The sequence below is a fragment of the Phascolarctos cinereus genome, unplaced genomic scaffold, assembly GCF_003287225.1.
Source record: "Phascolarctos cinereus isolate Bilbo 61053 unplaced genomic scaffold, phaCin_HiC Scaffold_2;HRSCAF=192, whole genome shotgun sequence".
NCBI classification, from domain to species: domain Eukaryota; kingdom Metazoa; phylum Chordata; class Mammalia; order Diprotodontia; family Phascolarctidae; genus Phascolarctos; species Phascolarctos cinereus.
Window position 1 is genome coordinate 357,364,029 of NW_027555625.1, and position 21,165 is coordinate 357,385,193.

The 21,165-nt window shown below is 36.4% G+C and overlaps 1 protein-coding gene across 1 annotated transcript in view; it reads right to left on the bottom strand.

Annotated features, from left to right (window-relative positions):
- Window positions 1–5,102: 5,102 nt before the first annotated feature.
- ZNF839 (zinc finger protein 839) overlaps window positions 5,103–21,165 on the bottom strand; it is a 36,740-nt gene continuing 20,677 nt past the window's right edge. Inside the window, 5 exon segments of the mRNA XM_020971164.2 lie at window positions 5,103–7,357; window positions 10,171–10,306; window positions 14,138–14,275; window positions 16,223–16,372; window positions 19,783–19,875. Coding sequence (XP_020826823.1) covers window positions 6,474–7,357; window positions 10,171–10,306; window positions 14,138–14,275; window positions 16,223–16,372; window positions 19,783–19,875 — 1,401 coding nt within the window. The 3' untranslated portion in view covers window positions 5,103–6,473.

Consider the following 21,165-nt stretch of genomic DNA (forward strand, 5'->3'; position numbering starts at 1 on the left):
GACAGAGATAACTATATAAATGCTGTTTTTTAAAAAAGCAATAAATTTTTAAAAACAACCAGTCCTTTTTCAGATACTTGTTCATTATCCAGCTCTATTTTCAAGCCCTCATGAGGTAGCATAGTCAGAGTCAGAAAAGACCTGTGTTCAGATGCTGATTTTTATACTTAATACATCATTAAAGGGAAGATTGTTATCTTTCCACCTATGATACCTACTTCATGGAATTACTTTAACACGCAAGCAAGTTAATGTATATTAAAGCACTACAAATTTTTAAGTTTATGGTGGTAATTATTCTCCTTAAAAATACATTTGTTGGGCAGCTAGGTGGCGCAGTGGATAGAGCACTGGCCCTGAAGTCAGGGGGACCTAAGTTCAAATCTGACCTCAGACCAAACACTTGACACTTACTAGCTGTGTGACCCTGGGCAAGTCATTTAACCCCAATTGCCTAAAAGCAAAACAAAAAAACCAAAAACAAACAAAAATACATTTGTGCCTACTGTGTACCTAACCCAATATCTGTACTTGCACCAGATTTTTATTTCCTCTAATGCCCTGAAAACTTTTAGCTTGCCTTCAAGGTGCCAAAGCTTCCTTCCTTTTAAACTCTCACTGTTTTTGCTTGATAATCCATTGCTAGATTGGTTTTTCTTCATAGGTCTCCCTTTTCTGTTCCTTTTTTTTTAAGTGGAATGTAAGAGAAAATAGTCTACATACAGCAAGACACGGGATAACTTAAAGGAAAAGCACTGAATTTTGATAGTCACGAGATCTGGGTTTGAATTATGGCTCCATTAAATATTTCTAGGACCAATGATAAATCACAGCTAAGAAGCTCTATAATGAATCCAGCTTTAGAATTCTGAGTTTTCTTTCTACATACCTATTATCTCTCGCAGACTAATTGTAAATATCAAATAACCATAGTCATAAACATTTTTTGAAACTAACCTAGCAAAGTCCCTTTGCATACAACAGGCACATAATACTTAATTGATCTGTTATATGAGTAACAGGAAAGCTAGCTCTGTAATATCACTGATTATTTTTTCAACACTGTAAACTTATGGTTCATCATGACTCATGAAATATGGCATTCGTCCATAATGCCATTTTTCTCAAATTTTATTTTTAAACATTAATGTGCCACTACTTCTATTTTTACAAAATTACCAAGGATGTGACTTTATTTTTCTAGGATAAAAACTGTCATGGTCCAATGCCTGCACTTATTTTATGAGTCACATACACACAGACACACACACACACACACACACACACACACACACGTTTTTACTGTTTCCAAGGCTGAGGTAGTTCATTTAATAATTTATAGATTTATCCAAAACTGGAAAGGAGGGGGAAGGTAAACAGAAAACAAGTGAAAATAAATATAAAAAAAATGAAAAAGCCAACTAAACAATATTTTAATTCCTGCTGTTAAGTATTATTTTAATACTTGAGCCTTTAAAAAAAAAGCCTCTACCTAAGGTTTATAGTATAATAATACAGCATTATACTATATAATAACAATTGTATCATATAACTATATACCATATGTGAGGCAGCATGGCAAAGTGGATTTAGATCTGGCGTTAGAGCCAGAAGACTCGAGTTCAAGTTCTGCCTCTAAGATACTGTCACGTGACTTCTCCATGCTCTAGTCAATTCTAAGATTTCAAGCTACCCATCTAGTCCCACATCAGGAATGGCCTAGACCAGTGAAATCACAGGTCTGCTCTAAATTCTGTACTTGTACTTGATCATTAAGGCATTCTGTCTCATTACTAAATTAAATTCTCTTTATTTCATATTGCTTTGATATTACTCCAGTAATTTTAGAATGCTGAATTACAGGAAATCCTTAGAGACGGCCTTAAAATAAGAGCTGTTGACTTAGAATCCACAGAGAGATTTCATAAGGTCCATGAATTTGGATGAGGAAAAAAAATTTACATTTTTATTTTCACTAAGCTCTAAGTGAAATTTAGCATTTCCTTCTGTTATTTAAAACCATTGCTCTGGGGAGTCTACAGACTTCATCAGACTGTCAGTGACACAAAAAAAACTTAGGAACCTCTGTCTTAAGTATAATACTGAGCATGGTACCTCATTAGGCCAAGAAAAGTGAAATGAATTACCCAAAGTCGTAGTGAGTTAGCAGCAGAACCAGGATTACAACACAATTCTTCTGACTTCATGGTCGTATTGACATTACATCACTGCAATAGTATTTTACTGCAGTATAATAATACACCATATTAGCAGACTTTACATTTCCTGACATATAGAGAAGCCATCACTTTTTTTTTCCACTAAGAAGAAAAATGAAAAATACTTTTAGCTACAAGCTATGATATTAATCTATATTCAAGTACCCTCAAGAAACTAAATTTTGTTTTCTAAGAACTGGATCTGTGTTTTTATTGGCATGGAACTCTCAGTGCAGAACTTCTGCAGAAGCAGGTAGGCAGCTTCTCTGCGGTGGTGTCAAACTCACGTAGAAATGAGGACCTCTAATTTGTACAGAAACATCCTTGCAAGATGCACACTGACTTAGTTTTAAAGTGTAATATCTGTTTAATTATAATTTTATTTAGTTAAATATCTCCCAATTACATTTTAATCTACTTCAGAGAAGCCCTCTGGAGTGTTGAGGGCTACATGATTAACATCTCTGATATAGAGCACTGAGAAGTTACATTCACACAGCTTCTACCAGAAACGGGACTCGAGTCTAAGGCTTCCTGGCTGCAGGGCCAACTCTCTACCTACCATGCCACTATGATAAGCTGTTCCATTAATATTCCTCTAAGAGCATTTCTCAGAAAATTAAACATTCTAAATATATAACATCATCTATTACACAACAGTGGACAGAAAACTAGACTTGGGCCTCAGGAATGTATGGTGTGCTCAAAGCCAATTACTTCTGACACTAGCAGTGTAACCTGATGGTCAAACCACAACCCAACTCATCTCATGCTAATCTATAAAAATGGAGATTATAGTATCTGATGTACCTATCTCGTGTATATGTGGCTCAAATAAAAATGTATATAAAGTGCTTTGCACTTAAGTGCTGTCAGTTAAACTGTTTGACAGATTCTTGAGATTTTTAAGCTGCAGGGAAGAAGTCTGATCCACCAAAAACACTGTAGCTACTTTAAGACGTTTTGAGGTAAAGTTCTTATAATTTTCCGTATCTCTTTGCTATAAGTATTAAAATCTAAATAGTTTATAATTTATTCCACTAAGTAATGTCAGATTATATGATCTCTGTGGGGACCGGTAGGATGTTGAGGACCACAGGCTGTTCATGAGACTTCACTGATAGGCGAAGGTCCCTCTCGGGTGTTAGTACATGTGTAGAATATCCTGGCTCGGTTCTCTGTCCATGGACCTTGCATTCCCCAATCAGCAGAACTCTGATACTAGGCAAGCTCAAACTATAACACAATGTTGCTAGCTCAAGCACAGTCAGGTCTGGCACAAAGAGATATCCAGTATTGCTAACTTATGTATCAAGTATTGCTAGTTCAAGTATCAAGTATTGGGAACATTCCGGGAACGAAAAGTACATGGTGTTTTATGGGAGAAGGACACAGTCAGGATAATGTTGCAAAGAAATGTACTTGTAGATACTCTCATTATTATTCTCATGGGAAAGATGCTCGGTGCTGCCTGTTGGTAAAGATATGTAAACCTTGTCGCTTTGTTCACTGTTACATTGGGGTATGTTCCCATAAGTAAAAGATATAAAACGCTGAAGGCAGGATCAGCGGGGAGAGTGGTAAGAGAGTAGTAGTTGCTTACCCACTTGAGACAATGGCTGAATAAACCTTTCGAAACTACACCTCACTGTCAACTCCACTCCTTTGTTTTCCGGGGACGCCCGAAGACTGCAGGTGCAGGTTAGTATGACCCAGGCAGCCCTCCTCAAGTAATGAGGACATTACAGATCTCTAATTAAATAATTCAGTAATGTGGTTCTGAAAAAGCACCAGAATAGACATGTACACCAAGGATGTCAAGGTGAGAAGGAAAGAGCCCATATACACCAAAATATTTCTGGTTACACTTTGTAGTAAGAAAAAACACAGGAAGACATATGAACCAATGCAAAGTGAAATAAGCAAAACTAAGTACACAACATAACTACAACAATGCAAACAGAGAAAAACAAAACCCCCTTCTGAATGCTATGATTTAGTGATCAAATTTAAATCCAGAAGAATTAAAAAACTGCACTTCCCACCTTTTATTACAGAGATAGAGGACTAGAATATTGCACATAATCCTTTTCTCTTTTTTAACGTTTGTTACAACAGGAGTGTTGCCTGGGTAGTAGTTACCAGTAAGAAGGAGGATAAATTCAGAAATGAATGATGTTTTAAAAAGTATAAATTTAAAAAATTTTAATGAACTAGAAAATAAATAGATGTCCACTGATTGAAGAATGACTGAATAATTTATGGTATATGAAGGTAATTATTGCATTGTAACAAACAGCAAGTATGGAGACTTCAGAAAAATTTGGGAAGACTTTTATGACCTGAAGCAGAGTAACTCAGAACTAGGAAAACAATCTATATGATGGGAAAAAAAGATTTTAGAACTTTGATCAACGTAGTCACCATTTATAGATCCAGAAGAGTAACAACGAAGCATGCTTCCCCTCCCTCTGTCACCAGAAATGGGAAACAGAGGTAAGAAATGATAACATGGTATTCACCCATGACCATTCTGTTTTGCTTGACTACACTTATTTGTTCTAAGTCAATAAGTATTACGTATCTAATATGTGCTCAGTACCATGCTAGGCATTAGAGATGCAATTACGAGGAAAAACACCTTTATTCACAACAAGCTTATACTCCAGAGGGTTCCACTGAGGGTAGGGAGCATTATTGTGAAGTGACAGTGATGCAAAATAAAGCCTTCAAAATAACACTTAAATGGGAAGAAAAAAAAAACTCCAGACTGGGTATACACCCTAAGGATGTCAAAGACAGAGATAAAGGTCTCATTTGTGTGTGTGTATAAAAAATTAATTCTAGCAACACTTTTAGTAGCATCAAAAGAGGGAAGGAAGGTGGAAAACAAGTGAGAATTTATTCCCATAAACTAGGAACAAACTATGGCATATGAATACAATGAGATATTACTGTGCCATTAAGAAATTACAAATATAAGAATTCAGATTAGCTTGGGAGGGCTTATACTGGCCAATGAAAAATAAAGAAGGCAGAATCCTGGTAAAAATCTACACAATGACCACAATGCTGTAGGAGAAAATAACACAAAAAAATTAATAAACTGAGAAAAGAACACTAAAAGATATGAGGACTCACATAAATGTAATGACCAATCTTAAATCCTGAAGACTGATAAATGAAACATCATTCCAGCTGAAGAATGAGACATATGCTGCTAGACATCAATTTGCCATTTTCATCGCTTTGTTACAGAGAGGGTTCTATGGACAACGAAGGAGAATAGTCCATGAATACTGGGAAATGGCAGCAGTGTAAAGAAAATTTAATAAAACATGGTTTTAGAAGGAAAAAGCACCAAGAAATTTTAGTACGAGAAAAAGAGTACTGTGAGACTCAAAAGAGATAATCCAAAATTATACTTTAAAAGAGAAATACTATGATAGTCTGTTACATATTTTGGCACTTGATTATATGCTGCTTTTTATAATTTTGATTGTCCTATTTAAGTCTTATAACCCTTTGTGGGAAACAAAGGACTAGGTCAAAAATTTAGTATAAATGACTAAAATATCAAAGTTTTTGTTGTAGAATATTAACACAGACTAAGGCAAATTCTGTTTTCAAAAAATCATTAAAAACTGAGTAAAACAGACACCTTAGAATCTGAAGGGCCTCTTTACTTTTTCACAGTGAGATGTGACTATCACACTAGTTCTTTCTTGAAACAGACCACAAAGAAATTGTTCTTCCATCTCATCTCTAAAACTGGGATAGTAATGGTGAGAGTCTATTTATTTCCCAAGGAAAATACCTTACAATCAGTTTTGTTAAAATATATCTTTCAAGAAGTTTCCAATATAGACATCACTGTCAAAATGCAGTGAAGCAAACTGCATTGTGGGGCGTGGAAAGGGAAGTGAGAGTTGTAAAAGGTTTCATGAAACAAGTGATAATGCAGTTTTCACAACATTCATCAAAAGCTCTTGAAGTTTTAAAAGGTGTTTTAAATCAAAAACCAACATGGTTTTTTGTTATATTTAGCTATTTTCAGTTCAGACAAGATACATAAAGTACATTTCATTGTAGAAATAAGATAATTCTTTATAAATAAGTTAAAAGGTTCACCTTGTTTCAGTATTCACATTAGAAAAATAGACTTGTTGAAATAGACCATCTCTTAAGACAATTATGTATAAATGTAAAAACTATGGTTCTGGTACTATTTAATTATGAGAGTTCATAATGCTCTCACTCTGGCTCTCTCTCTACTGCCAGCAATGCTTCCAGTGTTTCTAAAGGAAGTCCATCAGGTGTACTGATGTGCACTGCAGTACCATTAACTTCTGTTACTATAACAATGTCATTAGCCTCAGATACAACTGTACCTGGATGGGGCAGGATATGCCCATCTGAAGTTTGAATAAAAATTTGTTCACGTCCCTGAGACAATTCCTGGCTCTCATCAGGAATTTCGAAGGCCAGAGTTTCACCTACAGCAACTGCACTCTCCTGTTCTCTTTGGACATTCTGTAATGACTCAGGGAACTGGTCCAAATTTTCAGTAGGATTTTCAAGAATGTCCTCAGTGGACACAGATGCTTCTAATAAAGGATGATGCTGTGATTCCAAAGAAGTCCGGCATGAATTGTCCATGGGAATGTCTGTTGACAAAATATTTTCAGGCTGTGGTATTATCTCATGAATCTCATTATCTGGATTTAAAAATTCCTGATGGGATTTACAATCCTCATTCTGTCTTCCGTTTTGAATCTCATGCCCAGACCATGGGCAGTCTTTATCAGATAATGTGGAACAACAGAAATCAGAAATAGCAGATTCGTCAGAAGTAGTCTGGTCAGGGGGGTGATTATGAACATATTCCGGGAGCAACTCTGTCTGTTCTTGAAATAGGCTACCTGGATCTTCTACCTGGGAACAAGTTTGCATTCCTTCAACAGCCTGGTATAGGATGACAGAACCTGCAGGTTCATTCTTGCCTTCTACATCAGCAAATGCTTTAGGGGGCTGGCCACCATTTAACATGTGACTCCCAGCATCAATGACTGCCACATAAGTTTCTTCTGAAGACTGAGAGGTAGTCCTATTAAGCTGGAGGTTGAAACCTAAAGCATCTGGGGAAAATTGAACATACAAACATTTCATCATTCTTCAATAAACTAACTTTTATATATATATAAAATATGGTTACATATCCTATATCATTCATATGATTACAATTGTAAATGCTCAAAATGCATTGGAAATAAAAATTAGTGGGCACAAAATACATCACCCAAAAAATATACAATCAGAAGGGGTGGTCAAGTCATGCAGTGAGAACAAGACAACCCAAATAGGATAACAGTATGGAAGAAATATTAAAAGATGTAGAGGAAAGCCTCCCAAAAAACTGTGGGTATCCTTTGTGAACAATGAACACAGACAGGAAATGCTCAGAAGTACTCCCACAAATCAGAATACGGATCCATTGATTTCTTAAAATACTGAATTACAATTCAGAACATACATGCTATTCATTTGTGCTTGTGTATTATCTACGTTTTACTCAGTTCCACGGGGAAGGAACAGGATCTTATCTGAATTCCATCTCTCCCTGGGCCAAGCATAGCTGCCTACATAAAAGTATGCATTTAACTTTTAGTGTTTCACTATACAAAGAATAAGCTAAGTTTTGATTATATTGTTTATATAATAACTCCCTTGGCAAAAACTAAAGAATGAAATCTTGCTAGATGAGACTGAGAGCAAAATTGGTTTTGCAGAATAATTTTAACAGCTAAAAGTGAATTCATCTGTATACCTACACTAATAAAGCTCATATCCTGCATTGCTATGGCTAAAAAAAAAAAATCATTTTCTGGTGCCCAAAGCTCTGGTGTTGGCCACTACTGTCTTTTAAAAGGTTAGTTTTCAAACGACAGTAGTATTCTGAGGACTATACAGCAATTAATTTTAATCTAATTATCATAATCCGAAGTGGCATTTATATAATGCTTTAAAGCTTGTAAAAAACTTTGACATATCAAATGAGATGATTTTCATTTGTGCCTTACCAAAAACCCTGTGTACAACAGGTATTACCCTCTCTTTAGAGATGAGACTGCAACTCAGAGAAGTTAACTGACTTGCCAATGGTCACAGTTATTGTCAGTAGCAGAATCTGAACCTGGGTCTTTCTGACTCAAAGTCCAGCACTCTATTTACTATATCTCTACCTCAACAAGAAGAAACCATTTTAAAAAGCAAAACAGAAATGAAACATTCAGGGCTACATGGTAAATTAGCTTGCAGACTGCTGACAGACAGTATAGTAGATAAGGTGGAAGAAGGATTATTACCCTTTGACTGACCAGTCAGATGAACCCAAAACAAGGTTAACATGCAAAATTATCAAACTAGTTGAACAAAGACAGCTAGAAAATATGTAGCCAGTTTTTTTTAAATGCACATAAAAGAACAGAAAAGTCTAAACTCAATCAGACGAGCAGACAGCTCTAAAAGATACATATTGAATTGCATGTATTACCAGACTAATATACTAATTTACTAATTGGTTTTGCTATTTTTCTAAAAATAAAAAAATTGTTGCATGGAATAGCTTTCTGCGAGAGGGCAAGAAGCGGGATAGAGGGGGAAATTTAGTCAATATAAAAATCAAGATAACAGTAAAAAATTATTTTTAAAAAATTGTACACTGAACTCACTTAAAAATAAAAATCAAGTTGTATATAATAGAGTCACAGTTTCATGTACAATTCTTTTTTCTTCTGTGTAATTTTAGTTGATGTTTGTTAATGTTACTAAACAAAAAAAATTTCAATCATGTATGATTTATACTAAGGCTAATTTCGTAGGTTATGTTATAGAACACGAGACCTTAAAAACCATGTTGTCCAGCCACCTGCTCATACAGAGAGAAAAAATGAGTATGACAGCAAGGGCATTAGCACAGGTTTCACTGTGTCACTCTCCAGTTTCATGAATTCCAGTAGCTCTCTATTACTTCTGGAATCCAATACAAGCTCCCCATATTGGCATTTAAAGGCATTCACAACCTGGCTCCAATGTAACTTTGCAGCTTTATCGTACATTTAAAAAAAGTTTTAATTTTAATTTTTTAAACCCCTTCACACACTCAGTCCAATCAAATTACAGATGACTATGGCTCTTCAACCTCTAAGCCTGGAATGCACTCACTTCTAACCTCCACAAGAGAACTCCCAGTTTTGCTCAAAGACTACTTTCTTTCTACACAACAATGTCCCTAACCTCAAGGAGCTTATTATCCAGCAGGAAAGATAAGAAATATATACAACTAAATAGAATGTAGTAAGAAAGGGTACAAGGGGGCCACACTGAAGCTTGGAATCAGGAAGACCTAAGTTTGAATTCTACCTCAAACGCTTACTAGCTGTGTGTCTGTGGGCAAGTTACTTAATCTCTTAGTCTCAGTTTCCTTCTCTGTACAATGGGGATAATAGCACCCACCCCAAAGGGTTGTTATGAGGGTCACATGAAAGAATATATAGAAAAAGCATTTTGTGTCAAATAAAGGCTTGCTATTGTTATTATTGGAAAGAGACAACAGACATCATGTACTAGGTGGAGGGTGGTTTCTATGTCGAAGAAAATCGTGATAGGTTTCATACACTCACCCAAGCTTTGTCTAAAAAAAATGGTCCAAAATATATTCATTTTGTAAGCAATGGGGAGTTACAGAAAGGTTTCTGAGGAAGTAAGTGATGCCCTCGGGAGAGTATCACTTTAAGTAGGGCTCTTAAAAACCTAAAAAGCCTTTAAACACTGAAGCAGATTATTCTTTTTAAAATTAGAAAATTTTAAAAATTTTTAAAATTTGAAAATAACCTGAAATGCTACTGAACAATTAGTGCATCCAATCAACCGAATGCCACAGAAATGTTACCTTCAGTGTTAACTTGGTTACACAAAGATATGGTTTTCTCCTTGAGTCCACTGTGACTAGCGTAATTATCATTCATGTTCTTGGATCCACTTTCTATCCTGGTTCTTTTGACTGGCACCAGTACTTCTTCAAGTATCTATGAATAAAAATCCAATTCACTAAACAACATGAAAAAATACCTTTTCTGACCTGTCATCGTTATAAATGTTTAAAAATTAAAACAACAGCAATTCAGTGTTTCAAAGAGTAATCAACCCTGGCACAGTAATAACTATTCACATTTCTGCAATGCTTTCAAGATTTATTAAACAATTTCCATACATTAAGTAGGGAACACAAACATTATTATTACAGAGTCTGACAATATCACTCTACTAAAAAATGTAAGATGTTTCCCTGTTGTAGAATAAAATACAAACTCCTCAATTTGACATTTAAAGACCTTCAGTCTGGCTCCGGCCTTATTTTATAGCTTTATTTCACAAGTCTCCTCTTCACATACTTAATATTCCAGCCAAAATGGCTTATTACTGAACTCAGACTTTTGCCCAGGCTGTCTCACATCTGAAAGTATTTCCTCCTCACTTAGAATCATTAGCTTCCTATACAACACTAGTTGGGGGCCATTCAACTGATCCCCTTACTTGTTAGAGTTCTCTCTTGCCCAAAATTATTTTGTAAATTGTTTTATCCCTCACGGAATATAAACACTCTGAGCACAGGTACAGGAACTTGGAGGTTTTATTTTCTTTATTTTTCCCTTAATAAATGTTTAACTGAATTTAAATGAATTGTCAAGCATGCAGTAGCATACATAGATAGTGTCTAAAACTGTATTAAGATACTTATAGCTAGTGGATATATAGCTAATTAATAATTCAATTAATTAACAAAATGGTCTTTTTCTTTTAAAATAATATATTAAAATTATTAAGCATATCACTCCATATATTTACTCTATTACCTACTAATTTCCAGCCAAATTCGTTACCTAGAGAGTATCACATAATGGACAGAGAGCTGGCTGGCCTTGGAGTCAAAAAGGTCAGATGTCAATCAAGTCCTACCTCTTACACACAATGACTGTGTGAGTCAGGTAAATCACATAACCTCTCAGTACCTGAGGCAACTCTCTCAGACTAAGTCGCAGAGCAAGTACCTATCTGCAATGAGAGTTTTCTCCACAATGAAACCACAGGTTCAGTCCACCTTCCACCCTCCAAAAATTATCTATTTCCTAGTAGAATGTAAGGTCCTTGAGAACAATACTATCTGTCTTTGTAACCCCAATATGCCCAGCATAATGCAGAGTATACATCTGGTAAATGTTTGTTGAACTGAATCCTATAAGTTTGGCATTTTTTGTTTGACATGCTGGATAACTACAAATCATTCAGATTGTGTGTGTGTGTGTGTGTGTGTGTGTGTGTGTGTGTTTTGTCTCAAGAAATCCTTAACTAATTAATTCCTACTTAGACCAAATTTATATATCTCAGCTTTAACAGCTTAAAACTGCATTAAGACTTTTATATATCTGTATACCTGAAATCAAATCAGCCTAATTCTGCAAAAAGGGAAATAGCACAACTGGAATATTGGCTTCAACATTTCAAAGTAACAGGGACTGTGGCTGTTTTTGGTTGGTTTTTTTTAAGCTTTAACATTTATTTTTAAAAATTTTAAGATCCAAATTGTTTTGTTTCATTGTATTCCTAATAATAGCTAAATCATTCACAGTTGATCATCATATGATATTGCTATTACTATATACAACATTCTCCTGATTCTGCTCATTTCACTTTGCATCAATTCAAAAGGTCTTTCCAAGATTTACTGAGAGTATCCTGCTCATCATTTCTTATAGCACAATAGTATTTCATCACAATAATATACAACAACTTGTCCAATCATTCTTCAGTTGATGGGCATCCCCTCAATTTCCAATTCTATGCCACAACAAAAAGAGTGGCTATAAATATTTTTGTACATATGGGCCCATTTCCTTTTTCTTTGATCTCTCTGAGATACAGACCTAGCTGTGGCATTGCTGGATCAAAGCGTATGCAGTTTTATAGCCCTTTGGGCATAGTTCCAAATTGTTCTCCAGAATGAGCGAAAAGATGGCAAGGAAGTAGATTCAGCAGTATCAGACCTTAAACCATGTTCTAAGGTGAAAGCATTGTCAAATTACACAATGGATAATTCTAATTATTTTAAATTAAAATTTTCTTATATAAACAAAATCTATGCAGCCAAGAATCGAAAGAATGCAGAAAATCGAGGTGGGGGGGCACGGGAATCTTCATAGACATTCTCCCAGATAGGATGTGACTGAATTGGAATATTGTGGTATAGGAAATGATAAGCTGGTTGATTTAGAAAAAAATGGGAAGACATGGACTTACAAAGGAAAATGTTATCCACCTTCAGAGAAACAGATGACAAGTGGAAATAAGCATAACATGGTCAACTTAACCAGCATTTCATTAGTGTACTTATTTTCCCACATCCCCTCAAGCATTTGTCATTTCTGATAGGTGTGAGACGGTACCTCAGATTTGCTTTTATTTGTATGTCTCTAATCAATAGTAATTTAAAGCATTTTTTTATGTGACAATAGATAGCTTTCATTTCTTCTTCTGAAAAGTGCCTGTTCATATCCTTGGACCATTTATCAACTAGGGAATGGCTCTTGTTTTTATAAATTTGGCTCAGTTCCCTTTATATTTGAGAAATGAAGCCTTTACCAGAAAAACTTGCTATAAGAAATTTTCCCTAGTTTATTCCTTTCCTCCTAATGTTGGCTACACTGGTTTTGTTCGTGCAAAACCTTTTTAATTTCATGTAATCAAAACTATCTATTTTATATCCTATGATCCTCTCTATCTCTTGTTTGGTCATAAACTTCCCATATCCATACATCTGACAGGTACATTTTTCCATGTTCCCCTAATTTACTTATATTACCCTTTATGTCTAAATCATTTACCATTTTGATCTTATTTTAGTACATAGTGTGAGATGTTGGTCTATGTCTAGTTTCTGCGAAGTTGTATTCCAATTTTCCCAATAATTTTTGTCAAATGTTGAGTTCTTGCCTCAAAAGCTTGGATCTCTGGGTTTATCAAACATTAAATTACTATAGCCATTTACTACCACCATGTACTGTGTACCTAATCTGTTCCACTGATCCACCACTCTACTTCTTTTTTTGTTTGTTTGTTTTTGGTAAGGCAATAGGGGTAAAGTGACTTGCCCAGGGTCACACAGCTAGTAAGTATCAAGTGTCTGAGGCCGCATTTGAACTCAGGGCCTCCTGACTACAAGGCCGGAGCTCTATCTACCACGCCACGTAGCTGCCCCTACAATTTCTTAGCCAGTAGCAGAATGTTTTCATGATTACCACTTGTAATAAAGTCTGAAATCTAGTCATGCTAAGTTGCCTTCCTTCACATTTTTTTTCCATTGATTCCCATTTTTGACCTTTTGAGAGTCCAACATTTTTGAATGAATAAATTCATTCAATTAATATCCATTAGATTGTGAGTTTTTTTAGGGTAAGGAGTATTTTTTGACTCTTTGTATCCCCAGGGTTTAGCACAGTGCCTGGCACATAGAAGGCACTTAATAAATGTTTATTAATTATTGATATATTAAATAAGTTAACTCCATTTTACAAATAAAACCTGAATCAGTGAAGTCAAGTAACATTCTCAAGTTACAAAGCTGAAAAATTAACAGAACTGGGATTCAAAGCCAGGTCTTCTTACTCCAAGTCCTGGGATTTTTTTCAGTTCAATTCAACAACCACTTATTAAGTACCTACTATGTGACAGCATTCTGGGATTCAAATACAAAAAAAATAAAAATAAAAAAACCACACAATTACTGCCCTCAAGAACCTTACATTCTACTATGGAAACACAGGAATTAAATGCTACATAAATTTTCCACCACAAACACCTACCTCATTTTCTCTTTTCTGTCCAGTAATTTCACCTAGCCCCACTTCAACTGCACTGAGTATATATTGAGGTGAAATGCCATTCTTTTCTAGTTCTTTCTTCTGTAGAAGCTCTTCTGTAATTCCCAGCGACTTAGCAACCTAGAATTTAGGGACAAAAAAAAAATCAATCAAGAAAGTAACAACTTTTCAATGACAAGTAAATAATAACTATATGACTAAGCCCAATTTGGCATACAAAGTCCTTCTGTTAAGTTAGTCACTATGTAATCAGGTGGGAACAAAAATACAAGGTTAGAAAGAGTACCAGTAGCAAAAAAGGTTATTCCCAAAAATTAAAGTTGCGGTGTTAGCAAAGTTTAGAAGAGGACACTGCAAAGGTTTTCTTAGGACTTCATAGTTCTTTCTTCCATGGGGCCTGAAAACTCATCGTAAAATTGACTTGTTACTGAGGCAGATTTCTTAATGATACTAGCTCACATTTTTAAAAATGCATTCCAGTTCTCTTTACAACAGCCCCTGAGAGGCAGTACAAAGAGTATTATAAACCCATTTTACAGATGGGAAGCTGAATCTCAGAGAGGTGAAATAACTCTCTCAAGGCCACACACCTAGTTAAAGTCAGAGCCAAGACTGAGGCCTAAGTCTCCAGGCTCTTCCCCTGGAGCTGCCTTCCATATCTATGACTCTTCCTCCTGGGAACAGTCGCTGGTCTATTTCCTTAGAAACATTCATGCATACTGAGCTATGAAGTGCTTTTTCCCCATTGCCATACTCACATCCAGAGGATGAAAATGAGGGACAGGAGACTACATAGATATTTCAAACATAAACCAAAAGAAAATAGAGAAAGGGAAAAAAAGGATTCAGGCAAGTTTTGAGCCTACCAACCTTGACAGTGTCCCCTTAAAAACTGATGCAATGTCATTTCTCCATAGAGGCTACATCACTGATGGGCTACCTATAAGAGATGGATTTAGATGGATGTATACAGCGTTAGAGCAAGACAAATTTTGGCATGTGAAAAGGCTGAAGTCCACATTTTGTAATTTAAAGTAAAACAAAATAAAAATCACACTAGAATCCAATTTGGATTAAAATAGCTTGTTCAATTTAATTTACTGCAGTGTGTAAAGTTCTAGTTCTTATTCTCAACAGACACTTGCAGGTCCAGCATTTCATTCCAGTATATTACAAACCACATTGTTTTCAGGGGTTGGTTTGGTTGTTTTTTTTTTAGTATTTGTAATTGTTTAATGTATATTTAACCTTTTAAGATATCTAAGAGCAGCATCTAATAAATTTTAAGGAGATACTTAATGAATCCACCATTAAATGCTCTTCACAGGTCTTTAAAATAATGCAGGTAAAGAATACATCAGCATATCTTGCTTTCTAGTTCAATAAAGTTTAATGATAAACATTAGTATGTAAGCAAATGCACAGCCAAGAGAGACAACATATAAGTCTAATCATCAATTCAACTCAACTGAAACAATGAGGGCCTTTATGGTCAGCAGTGAGGGAGACAGACTTTACATGAGATGTGGTTCCCATAGTCTTACGGTAGAGTAGGAAAAGCAAAACACACAGAGATTAATATAATGCCAACAATATTAGACAGAATTATGACCAAGTGTCATGTGGGATCTAAGGAGGAAGATGAATGCCAACAGGAGTGGACCAGCAATGATGGAGGAAGTGTCATTAATCTTGGACTTTCAAAAATGGATAATAAATGCTCACTGACTGATTGAGGGGTGGAAATTCAATAGAAGAAAGAGGAAGTCATAGGGAATGGTATGCACAAAAGCAGAGACACAGTAAAGCCCAGATCATATTCATTAAGCAAAGTGTGGCCAGAATGTAGTAAATACAGAGAACAGTAAGGAAATAAGTCTGAAAAGTTAGCATCAGATTATGAAAGGTCCTGAATTCTAGCCAGAGTTTATCCAAAAATAAAGATGTTACCCCAAAAGCTAACTACAAAAAGTTGGTAAAAATACATTACTGCCTATGTTCATTTGTAAAAGGGCATTTTAAAAAATAACATTTAATACACAAACTCCCTTTTCCTATGCCCATTACCTCATTATTTTTTATTTCCAAGGGTTGCTGAGAACTCAGAACAGAGTTACTGAAGTAATCTTGACACATTTTCTTAACCATCTTATGCAACTCTTCAAATTCCTTATATACATCTGGGAAAAAAGGCTTTGCTGGGTGACTCTTTTCAACCTTTAGTGAAGAAGAAAAAATCTAATAGATGAAGCAATAATATTTAAAATACAATCAATAATTCTTATTAAAATAAATGGTATACTGATACTTTTAATATTGCTGTTACTTTCCAATAAAGTCCAAAACGTCCCGTTCCCCCAATCCACAGAACTTTTCCCTGTACCAAAGAAGTATATTTAAGTAAACCAAACCAACTCATTGGAAATATCAGACATGTGCTTCATTCCATTTATAGTCCCCCACCAACTCTCTGTCAAAAGGAGGGCTCAGTGGATAGAGATTCCAGGCTCCAGCTGGGCCTGGAATAAGGAAGACCTGAGTTCAAGAGCAGTCTCTTAACAGACACTTAACTAGCTGTGTGACCCTGAACAAGTCACTTAACCTCAGTTTGCCTTAATCTACAGGAGAAGGAAATAGCAAATCACTCCATTATTTCTGAGAATAGAAGAGAAGGAATAAGTGCCAGTCAATGGCAGAAGCACAATGTCACAACTGTTCTATTCCTGCATGGGCTCAAATGGATGGAAGAGGACAAAAGAATGCATATTACAACGTCACTGATGTAGAACTGGAAGGGACCATGAAGATCACTGGATGCAACCCCCTCATTTAAGAGATGAGGAACTGAGGCCCAGAGAGGTTACGTGATTCTGATCTCAACTGAAGAAATCACCCTTCTTTTTGCAAGGAAAGCAATCTACTTGTGTACTTGATCCCACTATCATAAAATTACCCCCATCATCATCCCCATTCTGTTATCTCTAATACCTATCTACTAGGTTCCTTCCCTACTGCCTATTACAGCCGTATCTCCTGTATGTCTAAAAAAACCTCACTAGATCCAATGATTCCCTCTGGCTACCATCTTTTATCTCCCCTCTCCTTCATGGCTAAACTCCTTAAGAATGCCATCTACATTTAGTAATAATAATAATAATAACTAACATTTAAAGTGCTTACTATGTGCCAGGCACTGTGCTAAGCACTTTATAATTATATCATCTGATCCTTATAACAACCTTGGGAGGTAGGTACAATTATTATCTCCATTTTACAGATGAGAAAACTGAGGCAAACAGGTTAAGTAGTTTGCCCAGGGTCACACAGCTTGTAAGTGTCTGAGACCAGATTTGAACTCGGGCCTTCCAGATCCCAGCCCCTTTCTTCTCCTCTCACTCCCCTTTAAACCCTCTGCAATCTGTACTCACATCTTACCATTCAGCTGAAACTTCCCTCTCCAAAGTTACCAATGATCTTTCTTCACTATTAAATCTAACAGCCTCTCCTGAATATTCATCCTCCTTGATCTCTCTGCAGCATGTTACTGGCTGCTTCTCTACTGCCTACAAACATGCTCATGTTGCCTCCATCCTCAAAAAAAACCAATCTATCCTTGCCAGCTCTCTCATCCCTTTTGTGGCTAAACTTCTTGAAAAGGCTATCTACAAGTGCCTCCAATGCCTTTCCTCTCACTCTCTTAATTTCTACAATCTGGCTCCCAACCTCATCATTCAACCAAAACTTCTCTCTCCAAAATTACTAACAACTTTGATCAATGATCCATCACAATTCCAAAGGACTCATGATAGATAAAAAACGCTATCCACCTCCATATAGAGATCTGAAGGATTCAATGCATATTGAAGCGTATTTTTTCTCTTTCTTTTTCTCGGGTTTTTGTTTTGTTTTGTTTTCTGGTGGAAGTTGTTGTTTTCCTGGAACATGGCTAACATGGAAATGTTTCACATTACTTCCTATCTATAATGGATATTGTAATTCTTGCCTTCCCAGTAAGTGGAGGAAAGAGTGGAAGGGAGAGGAGAAAGAGTTAGGAACTGAAAAAAAAAATTATTAACGATCTCTTAAATGCCCTATCTAATGGCCTTTTCTCGATGCTCATTCTTTTTGACCCTTCTGCAGTCTTTGACACTGTCAATAACCCTCTTCTCCTTGATACTGTCTTCTTTCTAGGTTCTTGTGACACAATTCTCTCCTGGTTGCCCAACCTGATTGTTTCTTCTCAGTCTTTGCTGGATCTTCATCCTGGTCATGCCCACTTACCCACCAGTGTTTCCAGAGGGAACTGTCCTGGACTGTCTTCTCTTCTTCCATTGTACTATTTTACTTGGTGATCTCATCAGCTCCCATGGATTCAATTATTGTCTCATCTCAAACTCAACTCTCCAAAACAAAATTCTTTATCCTTACTGTCCGCACAATTCCAACAAACCCTGCTCCGGCCCACCCCAAAGCTGCTCTGCTTCCAAACTTCCAACATCATCCCAGTTACCCAAGCGCAAAAATTTAGTATCGCTCTTGACACCTCACTTATCCTAAATATCCAATCTACTGACAAATCTTCTCTTGACCTTTACCTCTTGAGTAAACTTTCTTCTCTCCCCACTCACAAAGCCACCATCCTAGTTGTGATCCTCCTTACTCCTTGACTGGACTGGTGCCTTCTAATCACTTTCCCTTCCTCAACTCTCCTTACTCCAATCTATCCTCTATTCAGCTGCCAAGGTAATTTACCTAAAATATAGGTACGACCATGTGATGCCCCTAGTTCAATAAGCTCTAGTGTCTCCTTATTACCTCCAGGATCAAATATAAAATCCTGTTTGGCATTTAAAGTTATTCATAACCTGGCCTCTTTCCTACTTTTCTAGCATTCCACTGCACATACCCCATGATTTAGCCATACTGGCCTACTTGTAGTTCTCAAACACAACACTTGATTTCTAGTCCTGTGCCTTCGAATTAGCTGTTTCTCATACATGGAATCATCTACCTTCTCACATTTGCCACTCAGTTTCCCTGGCTCCCTTCAAAGACTCAACTCATATCCCACCCCCGCAAAGGAGATTTTCTTTCTAGTCCATTTATCTCCATCAGCTGCTAATGCCTTCCCCTTTCAGATTACTTGCACATCTTCTATATCTATCTTGTGTGTAAAGCAATACTTACACGTTGTCTCTCCCAGTAGGACTCCATGGGCCAGTTTTGGGTTTTGGATGGTTGTTCAGTTTTGCCTTTCTTGTATTCCCAGTGGTTGGCACAGTGCCTGGCCAAATAAGGGCTTAATAAATGCTTCATGACTGATTGTTGCCCCAGGTCACACAGCCAGGAAGTCTCTGGGGTGGGATTTGAACCCATGTCCTCCCAACTCCAAATCTAGCACTCTACCTACTATACCCTTCAGGCTCTATCACTGCAATAAACAATAAATACAGACAACCAGACACCTTCTAACATATGTCAAATAGAGATCTGATAAACATTTGCAGAAATCTATGGTACAGAAAATTGCAGACAGCCTAATTCATTTTAAATTAAAGTCCAACTTTCTAAATTATTAAATATCATCATCCAAAGCAGTATACTTCTTACACAATGAGAATACTCACCTTCATGAGAAGAAATTCATAGACAGTTACAAGCTTGCTTAGACGTGGTAGAGCCAGTTCCACTAAATCTTCATGATCACACTGCTGGAGCAACTACCAAAACATGATATTTACCAACTTTTAAGCTATGCATGTCTTCTACACATCTAACAAGCCAGTAGGAAATTTTACTTCTTTTACACATTCTTAAAAGGAATCTCAGAGAAAAGCTAGTCCAACTTCCTTTCCAATACAGATATCACTTCTATCATGTCAGAGAGATTCCGTACTGTTGACACTGGCATGTGCTTATGTGCCTCCATGTGCAGGGAGCACACTGAGGAAGCAGCACAACGATGTGTAAAGAGTACTGGGCTTGAAGTCAAGATAAGTCAGGTTTCAAATTCTCCATTTCACTTCTTAGTAGTGAGGTCATGTGCATCACAACTTTTCTAAACCAATTTCCTCATCTGTATGGGGGGGGGAGGTGTGTAATACTAGTAGTACTTACCTCACAGGGTTGTTGCGAATTAATTACAAGGTAACATATTCCTTTTATGAATGGTTCTAGTCATTAGAAATGTCTTTCTTAAATATATAAGCAAAATGTGTCTTCCTATTACTTCCACCATTGACTGGAAATCTATCCCCTCTTAAACATAAGTCATTCAATATCTAAAGACAGCTATCCTATGTCATCTTCTGTAGACTAACCATACCTTCAGTTATTCCTTGTATGAGATTAAGTTTTCAAATTTTTCACCATCCTTCTTAAAAAACAGAATGTCAACTATAGGCATATTGGAAAGGAGAGAAAGAGCTAGAATGTGAGGCTTCCCTCTAACAGTACAGATCATATCCTAGCCCAGTCTTCTCATCTTGTGCAACTCTTGTCCATGTTCTTTCATAGATTTCTCCAAGGGAATAATCTAATCTATTAGAAGATTCCCTTGGGTTTTGGGGGTTTTTTTGGGGTTTTTTTGTATTTCCAAGGCAGCAATACTTTGACAAATCTATGGTCTCATTGATATGGAAATTCCCTCCACGGGCACAGATTACAACATTTAGTTATGACTTCTCATCCATGTAAATCTTGTCCACATTATTCCAAAAAATCCTCAATAAAATATCCACCTGGCATGCTGGGGGGCTTACCTCTGAATTTTTTAACACTACATAGGTATCACTACAGCATCCTTACTATAAACCCAGCCCACTTCCTTTTCAGATGGTACATATCCTAAACGATACTTCTTGTTCTTAGGTCACCATTAATAAGAAAATACTACCTACTTTCAGTCATGTGTGTCTCTCCATAAACCTTTAGGTCACCCACTACTTTGACTCTTCACAGACTGTGCTATTCCAGAGCCTCAGCAGGAGGATATTTGAATCAAAATGGGG